General features: G+C 41.6%; 1 protein-coding gene across 2 annotated transcripts in view; it reads left to right on the plus strand.

Moving 5' to 3' along the window:
- Positions 1–14,802, plus strand: part of RPIA (ribose 5-phosphate isomerase A) — a 63,390-nt gene that overhangs the window by 6,730 nt on the left and 41,858 nt on the right. The window contains exons 2-3 of one of the 2 annotated variants that reach the window (XM_055241049.2): positions 51–111; positions 1,580–1,635. The exons of the other annotated variant lie outside the window; for it this stretch is intronic. Of the exons in view, the coding sequence (XP_055097024.1) occupies positions 51–111; positions 1,580–1,635 (117 nt within the window). The remainder of the gene's footprint in view (positions 1–50; positions 112–1,579; positions 1,636–14,802) is intronic. 2 annotated transcript variants of the gene reach the window in all.

Here is a 14,802-nt window from a genome sequence, read left to right on the forward strand (position 1 = left end):
GAGTAAAATATGGTATTAATGTTTTGTTTCTTCTTCCCCCTTTTTGGCAGAATAACCAAGTGCTGGGAATTGGAAGTGGTTCTACAATTGTCCATGCTGTGCAGCGAATAGGTATGCTCTCTCACTGTCTACTGGATGCTTTGTGTGTGATGATGGGGTAGGGAGATAGAGGAGAGGGAGGAAGTGGCGCACAGGTTTGGCATTGCCCTTTTGTCTTCAGCAGTACAGAGCTGGAAGGAGGGACTACCTGAGGTCAGTTGAGTGTTTCTGCTCTTTTGTAGAGAGAGGGAATCTTGGGCCTCTTCATCCAACTTTGAAGGACGCCCTTGCCTTTGTTTACTCTGCTCAGCTGGAAGGGAGGAGCGGACTTATCTTGAGGTCCCAATATAATTTTAATCATGTCGATGGCATCCTACCATTGAGTTCTTTGCATGATCTCAGACTTCCTCAGGCAGATAATTGAGGCCACAGTGGGTTTGCCCTGTCCATGACCCTGGAGTGGACGTGGGACTCCTGCCATTGATGGCTGGTTCCTGTAGGTGCTTATTTCACACTGGTTAGGGTGTCTCTATGCTTAGGAAAGACTCAGGAATTATCAGCCCCTATGCCTGCTCAACAGGTTTTACTGCCCTGCTCTTTGTTTGTAAGAATAAAGCCCAGAGGAGAGGCCTGCCTGAATGCTGAATTCTTCTAGGTGCCAAGGGGCAGAGCCCAGGAGGTAAAGTCCAGGAACACTTTGTTATCAAGGAGTGGTTTTAGTGCTGGTGTGATGGCTTCTGGAAGCCTTCTCATTGGCCAAATAGCAGCTTTTGTGTTATATACCTTTCAATCTTAACCAAGTATCTGGAGAGTACTTTCAGGGCACAGGAGTGACTATGGATTTTATAATAGTGGCACCCAAATCTCCCAAGATGCACTCAGTGATTAAAAAGACATGAAATTTTAATATGAGTTTTTTCCTGAAGTCTTTTTTTTTTCTTTTTTTAAATCAAACTTTCCTGAAAGGTACAAATCCAAATTGAAAAAATAAATCTCCTTTAGCCACTCTCTGGGGCCTACAAATAAGTATATTTTTTACTAAAATGCAAAAGTAAAGTTCTGGCTTTTTCCTAGAAGAGGCAATATAGGGGAGTTAAGACTGTGTGGCTACACAGCCTGGGATCATGTCCTAGCTGTGCTCCTTATTAGCTGTATAACTACCAAGTTATGTTACCTCTCTGAACCTCAGTTGCCTTATCTACAAAATGGGGAAAATAATTTAACTTACCTTTTGGGTTTTTAGGATTAAGAGTTCATATATACAAAGTTCTTAGAATGTTGTCAGGCACATAACAATGGCAAACACTGACACTGCTTTCTGTGGTTAGTACTTACCTCTCCATGTTTTCTTGTGTCCCTGTCTTCTGATGTGTGAAGTACAGTCACCAGCTTTCCCACCAAGGAGGGGGACACAGGATGAAAGGCAGCTGTCTTTGGGAAATAGACCTTCCCTTGTCTGTTGGATTTGAGCAAACACATATGACAAGAAAAATAAAGTAGGGAGAGTGAAAAACTGCCAATATGGCTTTTGTTTCCACAGCTGAAAGGGTGAAGCAAGAGAATCTGAACCTCGTCTGTATTCCCACTTCCTTCCAGGTATGTGCTGCTTTCCATCTGCATCGTGACAGCTTCTGCTGTATCTTCTGGTTCCCTGGGGTTGTGGACCCATGGCATTGTCTTGTACCTCAAGGTTGTTCTAGGTCAGAGAGTCCAGGAATAGGAGAGTTGTATTGACCAAGTATTCCTTCTTGGAATTGTAGTTTTAGGTGCATTTGTTTAATCACTCGGTGAATATTTCAGTGCATGTTGAGTTTAGGCACTACGGAGTATGCAGAGATGGCCAGGTAGTCTCTCTCCTCAAGGAACATTATTTCTATTTATAGGTGAAAAAAATCAGGCTAGGCCAGGTGTGGTGGCTCGTGCCTGTAATCCCAAGTACTTTGGGAGGCCAAGGTAGGCAGATCACTGGAGCTCAGGAATTCAAGACCAGCCTGGACAGTATGGTGAAAGCCTGCCTCTACAAAAAATACAAAAATTAGCTGGGTGTAGTGGCTTGTACCTGTAGTTCCAACTATGTGGGAGGCTGAGGCGGGAGGATCTCCCTTGAGCCCAGGAGGTCCAGGCTGCATTGAGGTGTGATTGTGCCAGTGCACTCCAGCCTGGGCAACAGAGTGGGACTCTGTCTCAAGAAAAAAAAAATCAGGCTAAAAGGAATTAAGCAATGTGTTAGTAATGTAAGTACATCATAAAATAGTAGGAGCTGATGGAGGAAAGCAGTGGAGCCAGTTAAATATAGGGAGAGATAAGGAAAGAGAGGTTTTGGGAAGTGGAAGGGAAGACAGTTGCTCAGATGGAGCCAACTCTTATCCCTCATCTGGCCATTGCAGGGAGGAGTATGTGTATAGTCTCTCATTGGATTAGTCAAGGTGATACTATGCACTGGGGTAGGAGATGAGATTTATGAGTGACTGATGCTCCTGGGACTTTATGGACTTAGGCTTGGATAGCTGGGTTTCTTAGGAAACCCTCCCAATCCTGGAGGCACAGAATGCTGGCAGCCCGCAGCCAGCTCTGGTGAAGGGAAAGAGGTTAAGGTTCCCTCTAAACTAGACTGGCCTCAGCTTAACGGTAGGGAGTAAGGCAGAGATTCCAGGTAGACAGGTTAGGGAGTTGGATAGTGCATACTATTGGAGCTTCCTTCATGTTAAATCTCTCGGAGATCTTAAACAAGGTGGATGGCCACCCAGGGGACTGAAGGCAGTATCTTAAGTGTTGTATATTGCTTTTTTATTTTTATTTTTTATTTTTTTTTAATCCTGCTGTCTTGAGGAGACATTTTTAAAGCCTCAGTGGCTTGTGGTGGATTTTCTTAGTCTTTTGAAAAGCTAAGTATCTAATTTTTCCAACTGACTTGATCATCAGGTATTTTTATTTCTTAGTTAATAAATTACATTGGTGTTTATTTTTAAAGTTATATATGCACGTGGATTGAAGAAACAAATAATTCAAGTCTTTTTATTTAAAAGAAAAAAAAAGCACAGTACCCTCACTTTCCCCGAGATGACCACTACCTAGAAAGCACACTCTTCTCACCTCCCACCCCTGACCTCCAGTATTTCTTGCTCTTTACATGGACATACTTTTAGCTCTTTTAGGTGATTGGATATTTGCTCCAGTATTTTGAAACTACATGCTTTTCTTGCTGTTTTTAAATTTTTCTCAACTAGGTCGACCCAAAAGGTTAAAATAACAGCCGCTATAGATTTAAGTCAAAGTTAATTTTATTCTGAGCCAAGTTTGAGGACTATAGGCCAGGGACACAGACTTAGAGCAAACCGGGAGCGTGTCCCTTTCTGTTGTAATTCAGTAGATCAGAATTAGAGGAAAGAGTATGTTGGATAAAACAGACAATAGAAGACCACCCGTACATACGTTCTGTGGCCATAGTTCAAATTGATGAGCTAACATAATTTTAGCTGGAGTTTTATTCTTTTGGTAACATTTTTGCAGTATTTATAATATTTGTAACATACAAATATTAGAAAGATAATCAACAATATTATGAGCAACTTAGAGGTCCACTGAGGTAAAGACAATGAAGTAAAGAAACAATTATCATAGAAAAGAATCTTGAACATAGATTTTGATAGTCTGTGACTAATTAAATTTCCTCCCTTTGTATTTGTACTTTATGATATCTTTGCATTTAGAACTGTAATTAGCTGATGATTTATAATGTCTAATTGCTTGTCCGTCTTCTGCTGGGAGTACAATTTGAGGAGGGTTGAGTTCCAATTTTCTAATTTTCGTTATAAGTATTATTTCATCATAAAAGTAACTTTCCTGTTAACCCAGTATTGTACCAAATGGTAGTATAATTTAAATCAAATGTTGTCTGGTTGCAAATAAGATCTAAAACAGCTACAGTCTCATTTATCCTCCCTTTCTAATGAAAGCATCCTTTTCCTATTGTATTAGTCCATTTTCATGCTGCTGATAAAGACATACCTGAGACTGGGCAATTTACAAAAGAATGAGGTTTAATTGGACTTACAGTTCCATGTGGCTGGGGAAGCCTCACAATCATGGCAGAAGGCAAGGAGGAACAAGTCTCGTTTTACGTGGATGGCAGCAGACAAAGAGAGAATGAGGAAGACACAAAAGCGGAAACCCCTGATAAAACCATCAGATCTCATGAGACTTACTCATTACTATGAGAACAGTATGGAGGAAACCACGCTCATGATTTAATTATCTCCAACCAGATCGCTCCCACAACACATGGGAATTATGGGAGTACAATTCAAGATGAGCTTTGGGTGGGGACACAGAGCCAAACCATATCATTCCACCCCTGGCTCCTGCCAAATCTCATGTCCTCACATTTCGAAACCAATCATGCCTTCCCAGTAGTCCCCAAAGTCTTAGCTCATTTCAGCATTAACTCAAAAGTCCACAGTCTGAAGTCTCATCTGAGACAAGGCAAGTCCCTTCTGCTTATAAGCCTATAAAATCAAAAGCAAGCTAGTTATTTCCCAGATACATTGGGGGTACAGGTATTGAGTGAATACACCCATTCCAAATGGGAAAAACTGGCCAAAACGCAGGGGCTGCAGGTCCCATGCAAGTCTGAAATCCAGGATGGGCAGTCAGATCTTAAAGCTCCAAAATGATCTCCCTTGTCTCCATGTCTCACATCCAGGTCATGCTGATGCTAGAGGTGGGTGCCCATGGTCTTGGGCAGCTCCCTTCCTGTGGCTTTGCAGGGCACAGCCTCCCTCCTGGCTGGCATTGAGTGTCTGCAGCATTTCCAGGTGCATGGTGCAAGCTGTCAGTGGATCTACTATTCTGGGGTCTGGAGGACGGTAGCCCTTTTCTCACAGCTCCACTAGGTGGTACCCCAGTAGAGACTCTGTATAGGGGCTCTAACCCCACATTTTCCATCCACACTGTCCTAGCAGAAGTTCTCCATGAGAGCCCCACCCCTGCAGCAAACTTCTGCCTGGGCATCCAGGTGTTTCCATACATCTCCTGAAACCTAGGCAGAGGTTCCCAAACCTCAGTTCTTGACTTCTGTGCTCCTGCAGGGTCAACACCACATGGAAGCTGCCAAGGCTTGGGGCTTGCACCATCTGAAGCTATGGCCCGAGCTCTACATTGGCCCCTTTCAGCCAGGGGTGGAGCGGCTAGGACGCAGGGCATCAAGTCTCTAGGCTACACACAGCTCCGGGACCCTGGGCCTGGCCCACAAAACCACTTTTTTCTCTTAGGCCTCTGGGCCTGTGACGGGAGGGGCTTCTGTGAAGACCTCTGACATGCCCAGGTGACATTTTCCCCACTGTCTTGGGGATTAACATTTGGCTCCTCCTTACCTATTCAGATGTCTGCAGCCGGCTTGAATTTCTCCTCAGAAAAGGGGACTTTCTTTCCTATCGCATTCAGGCTGCAAATTTTTCAAACTTTTATACTCTGTTTCCCTTTTAAAACTGAATGCTTTTAACACCACCCAAGTCACCTCTCGAATGCTTTGCTGCTTAGAAATTTCTTCTGCCAGATACCTTAAATCATCTTTCTCAAGGTCAAAGTTCCACAAATCTCTAGGGCAGGGGCAAAATGCTGTCAGTCTCTTTGCTAAAACAACGAGTCACCTTTGCTCCAGTTCCCAACAAGTTTTTCATCTCCGTCTGGACCTTATTGTCCATATGGCAATCAGCATTTTGGGCAAGGCCATTCAACAAGTCTCCAGACTTTGCCACGTTTTTCTGTCTTCTGAACCCTCCGAACTGTTCCAACCTCTGCCTGTTACCCAGTTCCAAAGTCACTTCCATATTTTTGGATATCTTCTCAGCAGCGTCCCACTCTGCTGGTACCAATGTACTGTATTAGTCTGTTTTCACACAGCTGATAAAGACATACCTGAGACTGGGCAATTTATAAACGAAAGAGGTTTAACTGGACTTGCAGATCCACGTGGCTGGGGAAGCCCACAGTCATGGCAGAAGGCAGGAAGGAGCAAGTCCCATCTTACATGGATGGCAGCAAGCAGAGAATGAAGAAGATGCAAAAGCAGAAACCCCTGATAAAACCATCAGATCTCATGAGACTTATTCACTACCACGAGAAGAGTATGGAGGAAACTGCCCTTATGATTCAATTGTCTCCCACCAGGTTCCTCCCACAACACATGGAAATTATGGGAGTGCAATTCAAGATGAGATTTGGGTGGGGACACAGAGCTAAACCATATCACCTGTATACCATATATTATATTGAGCAGGGTATAGAAATTAAGGGTCATCTCTCTCACCACTCCCGTTCAACATAGTATTGGAAGTTCTGGCCGGGGCCATCAGGCAAGAGAAAGAAAGGGTATTCACATAGGAAGAGAGGAAGTCAAACTGTCTCTGTTTGCAGATGACATGATTCTGTATCTAGAAAACCCCATCATCTCAGCCCAAATCTCCTTAAGCTGATAAGCAACTTTAGCAAAGTCTCAGGATACAAAATCAATGTGCAAAAATCACAAGCATTCCTATACACCAACAATAGACAAGCAGAGAGCCAAATCATGAATGAACTCTCATTCACAATTGCTACAAAGATAATAAAATACCTAGGAATACAGCTAGCAAGGAAAGTGAAGGATCTCTTCAAGGAGGACTACAAACCACTGCTCAAGGAAATGAGAGGACACAAATGGGAAAACATTCCATGCCCATGGATAGGAAGAATCAATATCATGAAAATGGCCATACTGCCCAAAGTAACTTATAAATTCAATGCTGTTCCCATTAAACCACCATTGACATTCTTCACATAATTAGAAAAAACTACTCTAAAATTCAGATGGAACCAAGAAAGAGCCTGTATAGCCAAGACAGTCCTAAGCAAAAAGAACAAAGCTGGAGGCATCACACAACTGGACTTCAAACTATAGTAACCAAAACAATAACCAAAACAGCATGGTACTGGTACAACAACAGACACACAGACCAATGGAACACAGTAGAGATCTCAGAAATAAGACTGCACGTCTACAACCATCTGATCTTTGATAAACCTGATAAAAGCAATGGGGAAAGGATTCCCTATTTAATAAATGGTGCCGGGAGAACTGGCTAACCATATGCAGAAATTGAAACTGGACCTTTTCCTTACACCTTATATGAAAATTAACTCTAGATGGATTAAAGAACTTAAATGTAAAACCCTAGAAAATGAAAAACACTATAAAAACCCTAGAAGAAAATACCATTCAGGACATAGGCACGGGCAAAGATTTCATGACAAAAACATCAAAAACAATTGCAACAAAAGCCACTATTGACAAATGGGATCTAATTAAACTAAAGAGCTTCTGCACAGCAAAAGAAACTATCATCAGCATGAACAGACAATCTATAGAATGGGAGAAAATTTTTGCAATCTATCCATCTGACAAAGTTCTAATACCTAGAATCTACATGGAACTTAAACAAATTTATAAGAAAAAAACAAACAGGGCCGGGTGCGGTGGCTCACGCCTATAATCCCGGCACTTTGGGAGGTCGAGGCGGGCAGATCACGAGGTCAGGAGATTGAGACCAGCCTGGCTAACACGGTGAAACCCCATCTCTACTAAAAATACAAAAAAATTAGCTGGGCAAGGTGGCGGGTGCCTGTAGTCCCAGCTACTCGGGAGGCTGAGGCCGGAGAATGGCATGAACCTGAGGGGCGGAGCCTGCAGTGAGCCGAGATCGCGCCCCTGCACTCCAGCCTGGGTGACAGAGCGAGACTCCGTTTCAGAAAAAAGATAAAACAATCCTGTTAAAAAATGGGCAAAGGATGTGAACAGACACTTCTCAAAAGAAGACATTTATGTGGCCAGCAAACATATGAAAAAAAGCTCAACATCACTAATCATTGGAGAAATGCAAATCAAAAGCACAATGAGATACCATCTCACGCTGGTCAGAATGGCGATTATTAAAAAGTCAAGAAACAACAGATGTTGAGGTGGCTGTGGAGATAGGAATGCTTTTACATTGTTGGTAGGAATGTAAATTAGTTCAACCATTGTGGAAGATGGTGTGGTGATTCCTCAAAGACCTAGAGCCAGAAATATCGTTTGACTCAGCAATCCTATTACTGAGTATATACCCGAAAGAATATAAATCGTTCTGTTCTAAAGATACATGCACATGTATGTTCATTGCAGCACTATTCATAATATTGAAGACATGGAATCAACCCAAATGCCACCAATGATAGACTGGATAAAGAAAATATGGTACATATACACCATAGAATACTATGCAGCCATAAAAAGGAACAATATCATGTCCTTTGCAGGGACATGGATAGAGCTGGAAGCCATTATCCTCAGCAAACTAACACAGGAACGGAAAAGTAAACACTGCATGTTCTCACTTATAAGTTGGAGCTGAACAGTGAGAACGCATGGATGCAGGGAGGGGAACAACACATACTGGGGCCTGTCTAGGGGGTGCGGGGGGAGGGAGAGCATCAGGATAAATAGCTAATGCATGCGGGGCTTAATATCTAGGTGATGGATTGATAGATGCAGCAAACCGCCATGGCACACATTTACCTAGGTAACAAACCTGCACATCCTGCACATGTATCCTGGAATTTTAAATTAAATTAAGAAAAAAGAAATTAAGGGTCATATTTATATGATTTCAGGATTCCAAACATTTTGGGGACAGCACCAACTTCCTGAATTTGTTTACGATGTAGAACTGAAATTGGACTCCAAGTATTATTTAATATGGCCTTTCAATTCCCCACTGGGAAAATATGGGTATTATTAAAAAAAAATCTCTATTCCTACTATCACTATGTTATATGTCTAGTTATTATCTATGTGGGGTGCTAATGCTGTAAGAGTACAGTGAATTAAGCTACATATTCTTGGTAGTAATTTTCCAGGAAGAAGAGGGTTCATATGTTTGTGCATAAATATATACCTTGTGTTTCTGCATCCAAAATGGTAGGGCACATTTTAGAGACCACTTCAGTTTCCATTTGGATTAGCATGGTCAGTAAACCTTGTTGAGTTTGGACGCATGCAATTTTCCATCACTGGGTTTTGGCATGGCTCCTTGTTAGTTGAGTAGTTGATTTACCTACTTAACAATAGTGTCATTATCTTTTTGTGTAGCTTCCCAACCCATACGTTCCTTCTGAAAGAATATTTCTTTTAATCTATTTAGACTGTAAGTATTGATTTTTCTTGTGATTTTTTTTTTTTTTTTTTGGTCGTTGTTAAATACACTTTTAGCTTGTCCTAACATCTCAAGTCCTGCCTTTATTGGACCTAAGGTTCTTTTTGCTTTAGTTGGCGAGTGCTGTTTTATCCACCAAACATGTTGTTGCCATTGAGCGTTTATAATGGAAGTGCAATTTGAGTACCGGTTACAAACCCAATAATGTTGCGTGCTCCAAGTTAAGGTGAGAGGAGCAGCAGTTACCCCTAGATACAGTTTAGTTTGAGTACACTGTAAGGCTTCTCACATTCTCCCTGGTAACATTCCCAAGTATCCTCTGGTGGTACTCTTGTCCACCAAGTAGCTCTCATTATTTGATTTCCAGTTTCATTAGAATTGTGTAGACCAGTCACAAAAACAAGGTCCCTGACTCCTAGGACGAGATACTATGGCATGACACATAAGCTGCAGCTAAATGTCTTCCAGGAGTTTGTATAGTAAGTGTATAGTAAGTGATCATCTGTATTCACAGTAACATAGTGATCTATTTGTAAAGTGTTAAAAATTGCCAGACCAGGCATGGAATTGGGAAGAACTTCCTGGATATCTTTCCCTAAGTGGGGGCCTCTTGATAGTTTATTATGCCTGAAAAACTGGTGCCATGGGCTATAGGAACATTGGACTGATTCTAAGAAGTTGATGTCAGGGTTCCAGTATCTTCTTGATATTGAAAAAATGTTTGTCCTACTTTCACATCAGTTAGATTAGCAATTTCCCTTAAGAGGAATGGGGATCAAACAAATGAGGGGTTGTTAGTAGAAATTCAGTCATCATGCAGGAAAATACAAACACAAAAGGTATATGCAGAAGAAATTCATTGTGAGTTCAGGCCTGGTCTGGTAATTTGGGCAATGTTATCTATCAGGTCTTGTCTGCTTCCCATCCTCAGAGGTGTCAGGAATCGTAGAGATCTTTAATTGGAGGTCTCCAGTGGACTTATAAGTTCATTTAGTTGTTGGAGCTTTCTTTAAATGAGAAATGTGAATCCAGGAGTCAACTCCTTCAAGTTTTGCTGCACAGCAATTAGTTAACAATACCTGATAGAGTCCTTTACAGTGAGGTTCAAGTGAGTCTTTTAGTTGATGTCGTTTCCAAAAAAAAGGTCCCTTGGCTAGACATTATGGTATTTAAGATCTTCTTCTCCCAGGAGTACACTGTAAAAAGAATATTAATTTATTTTGGGGAAAGAAGTTTAGTTAAGCCTTGACAATAACTGAGTATAGCATCTTTCAATAAAATTGGTTCATATAAATTGCTATCCTGTTTCATAGGTTGACTTGTAATTATCTTGTAAGTGGGTAATTGATGTTATCCAAGAGAAGTTGCTCTTGGGTTAAGCAAAACCAGTGGAAGAGCCTTTGGCCCAGTATGAAAAGCTTTTGTTAATTTTGCTAAATGGATTTTTTTTTTTTTTTTTTGAGAAGGAGTCCCGCTCTGTCGCCCAGGCTGGAGTGCATTGGCGTGATCTCGGCTCACTGCAAGCCCCACCGCCTCCTGGGTTCGTGCCATTCTCCTGCCTCAGCCTCCCAAATAGCTGGGACTACAGGTGCCCGCCACCACGCCTGGCTAATTTTTTGTATATTTAGTAGAGACAGGGTTTCACCATGTTGGCCAGGATGGTCTCGATCTCTTGACCTCGTGATCCACCTGCCTGGGCCTCCCAAAGTGCTAGGATTACAGGCGTGAGCCACCGTGCCCAGCCAGCCAGCTGGAACTTTATTATTCGATTTATTTGTTCCACCAATCCAGAAGACTAAGGATGGTATACATAATGAAAATGTTGGAAAATGGGCCAGATTTTACAAGTTGAGTGGACTGTCTTTCTAGTAAAATGAGTTCTTCTATCACTATGTAATTTGGAAGGAATTCCCCGAGAGGGAATTATTTGCTTCAACGATATTTTCCTCCTGTGTGTGCTATGACTCTTCTACAAGGAAATGTTTCAACTCAGTGAGAGAACATGCAAATCATAACCAGTACCTATTTATAATCCTGGGCTGGAGGTAATTGGATAAAATCCACTTGCCAGATATCAAAAGGTCTGGTGGGCAAAGGAAAATGCCCTTGATATCCATGAAGAGGCTGTCCTGGATTATGTTTAGGACAAACTGCACATTTAGCATAAGTCTTATGAGCCGACTGTGGGTGACTGTTTCCAGTAATAATTGTTTTTCTTAGGCAGTCATTTTCTGAGGTCCCTAGTGAGTGAGCTGATAGAAATGTTGTAATACAGGAAATTGAAATAAATTCCAAAGGCAAAACAAGTCTGTTGTTTAGTCCATACTATAATTTGCAAGTGGGGGAAAAGTGTGTCTCCTTTGTTAGCCATATCTGCTTTTCCTTCTCTGAACCCTTTTCTTGAGCCACTTGGAGTTCCTTTTCAATGGAGCTCATTTAAAAAATATATAGCCACATGTGTAGTTTCATCTGATATTAGTGTTAGAGCAGCCTTTGGCTGCTGCATCAACAAAATACTTTTTCTCTGAAGGGCTGAGTTTGGAGTGTCCAAGAATCTTAATAATAGCCTCTTTTTTTTTTTTTTTTTTTTTTTTCTGGAAATTCCTTAGTAGGGGCTCTAAGTTCTGTCTTGTCCTGGGAGTCTAAACTACTGAAGGTTCTCCCTTTGGGTCAGGATTTTCTCTGAAAGGTGCTATCAAAACTTCTGTGGGTAGAGGAGGGAGTAGGGAACATCTGATCTGGGCAAGGCAGTTCTTTTTTTTTTTTTTTTTTTGAGACAGGATCTTGCTCTGTCACCCAGGCTGGAGTACAGTGGCATGATCACAGCTCACTGCAGCCTCGGCCTCCTGGGCTCAAGCGATCCTCCTGCCTCAGCCTCCTGAGTAGCTGGGACTACAGGCACATGCCACCATGCCTAGCTTTTTAAAAATTTTTTGTAGAGACGATGTCTCACTATGTTGTGCAGGCTGGTCTCGAACTCCTGGGGTCAAGTGATCCACCCACCTCAGCCTCCCAAGGTGCTGAGATTACAGATGTGAGCCACTGCACCTGGCCAAGGCAGTTCTGAAAGCAAAGAATAAGAGGGTTCTGAAGGAGCAGGCAGAGGGGAGGAGGTGAGACAGTGGAAACATGAGACAATTTTTTCAGTCAAGAAAGTTTCCAAGATCTTGTCGTTCACCTCCTGTATGGAAGCAATTTTATCATTACTTCTTTTAGAAGCTTTTAAAAACCATTGTAGTAACTATCCCATTCTTTGTGTTTAATTTTAAAGCCACTCCTCCCAGTTGTGCACGTAAATAATTCAATTTTGGGGTCTTGAATGAGCCCCATTTTGGCCAAGTTAAGCTAATTTAATTTTTAGTGATGTTGGTTTAATGAGTCAAAAAATTTATAAGATGAGGTGCTATAATTTTTAGTCACAAGCCTAGATGGTATCTTGGAAGATGGTAACTCTCCTTCAATAGCTTCAACTTCAGATGTCTTGTTTTAAATGTCTCTCCTCCCTTCTCCCTTGTCTGCACCAGCTTAAGAATGTGTTCAGGGTCAAAAATGTATTGCTTATGAGCTTCCCTTCTCAGGCTTATCCCTGAGTTGGTCTGCTCTCTTATGTGTTTCAGGAGAAACTCACCTGCTGAAGCAGTGAGGTGCCCTGAATGCTAGGTGACCAGCCTATTATGAAAGTTCCCTGGAGGAGCTATTGCCACTGAAGTGTTTTTCTGTTGATGGTGAAGCCCTTTGGAACCACTGCATGTCATGAGGAATCTTCTCTGACCTTCCACAAGATTCTTTGTCACCTAAAAATACCTGAGATTCGGGCTGGTGGGTCCAAGCACCCTTTATATTCGGAGCAATATTTATCTCTGTTGCTCTTATATAGAATGTAAAGGATTGATGCAGACAAAGGAGCTTTTGAAAAGAAAAACACTCAGCTAGTCAAAGAAACCACCACAAGGTGGTCAAGCTATAGCTTGGTTTTATACGTTTTAGGGAAACATAACACATCTATCCGTACATGTAACATGTACTTTGGATCAGTCTGGAAAGGTGGGACAACTTGAAGCTCGAGGGCAGATTTGGGGCTTCCAGGTCATAGCTGCATTCAAAGATTTTCTGACTGGCAATTGGTTGAAATAAATATTATCTAAAGACCTGGGATCAATAGAAGGCAATGTTTGGGTGAAGATAAGGGGTTATGGAGACCAAGGTTCTTATTTATGTAGATGAAGCTTTTAGGTAGCAGGTGTCAGAATAGATTGTAAGTGTTTCTTACCAGACTTAAAAAGTGCCAGAGTCTTAATTAATTTTCCCCTGGGTCAAGGAAAAGACCTGGAAAGGGAAGGGGATTCTTTACAGAACTTAGATTTTTTTTTCCCTACAAGAGACAGCTTTACTGGGCTATTTCAAAATATGTCAAAGAAATACATTTTAGGGTAAAATACAGTTTCTTTCAGTACCTGCTGTCATGTGATTCTATACTAGAATCAGGGTGGAATTTGGTGTCTTATTGCTACAAATAGTTAGTTTTGTTCATCTTAAGATCTGTTTTAGCTGGGAGTGGTGGCTCATGCGTGTAATCTTAATACTTTGGGAGGCTGAGGTGTGAGGATTGTTTGAGCTCAGTTTGAGACCAGCCTGGGCAACATAGTGAGACCCTATTTCTGAAAAAAGATTAAGAACAAAAATCTGTTTTAATGTTAATGCTCATCAGTTGTGCCTGAATTCCGAAGGGAAGATGGTATAATGAGGCATATCCAACTCCCCTTTCCCATCATGACCCGAACTTGATTTTCAGGTTTTCTTTGGAATGCCCCTGGCTGAGAGTAGGGGTCCATCAGTCAGTTGGGAGGCATAGAATTTTGTTTTTGGTTTACAATGTATATAGGGTAAAAAGTTAACCAGTATGCAGGTGTTTCAGGATCTGGAGAGAAATGATTGATTTTCTCCTGCATTTGTGCTTCATCTGATAGGCAAGACGGTTATAGTCAGCGCATGTTAGTGAAATGTTTGGCAAATTCCAGTCTTGCAAGTGAGAGTTCATCTTTAATTCATAGGCCTAGGTTCTTTTACCTGTGTGTTCAACCTGCAGCCATCTTGAGCTGCTTTTAAAATTCTTTCAGATTTTCTTTTTCTGACGACTTTAGGTAATTGTAATTCTGAATGGATAAATGGAAGATGAACATTTACTTATTCTTTACCTTGTCCTCACAGTTCATCATCCCTCTCCTCTCCTAATTGTCCCAGTACAGTTACATTTTAGTTAGGTTTTACTTGGTTTTTACAGAATTGTAATTGTGCAAGAACCACACAGTGTGTTATGTGTGATTACTTTTCCTTGCCTGCCCAATATTTTGTTTTCCCCAAAGTGGTGAAATCTGTTTTTTCCAGCACAGTGGGTATCCCACTCCATCAATTTCATCTGCTTTGTGAAGGCTGTTTGGGTCATCCGGGATGGTCAACTGTAAGCTGCTGTACTTGGCTGCACTCTTGGGGTCTCCCTTCACAGTCAGGAAATTTCTTTCTCTTTTCTCTTGTTTTG

Source organism: Symphalangus syndactylus, chromosome 14, assembly GCF_028878055.3.
Source record: "Symphalangus syndactylus isolate Jambi chromosome 14, NHGRI_mSymSyn1-v2.1_pri, whole genome shotgun sequence".
NCBI classification, from domain to species: Eukaryota; Metazoa; Chordata; class Mammalia; order Primates; family Hylobatidae; genus Symphalangus; species Symphalangus syndactylus.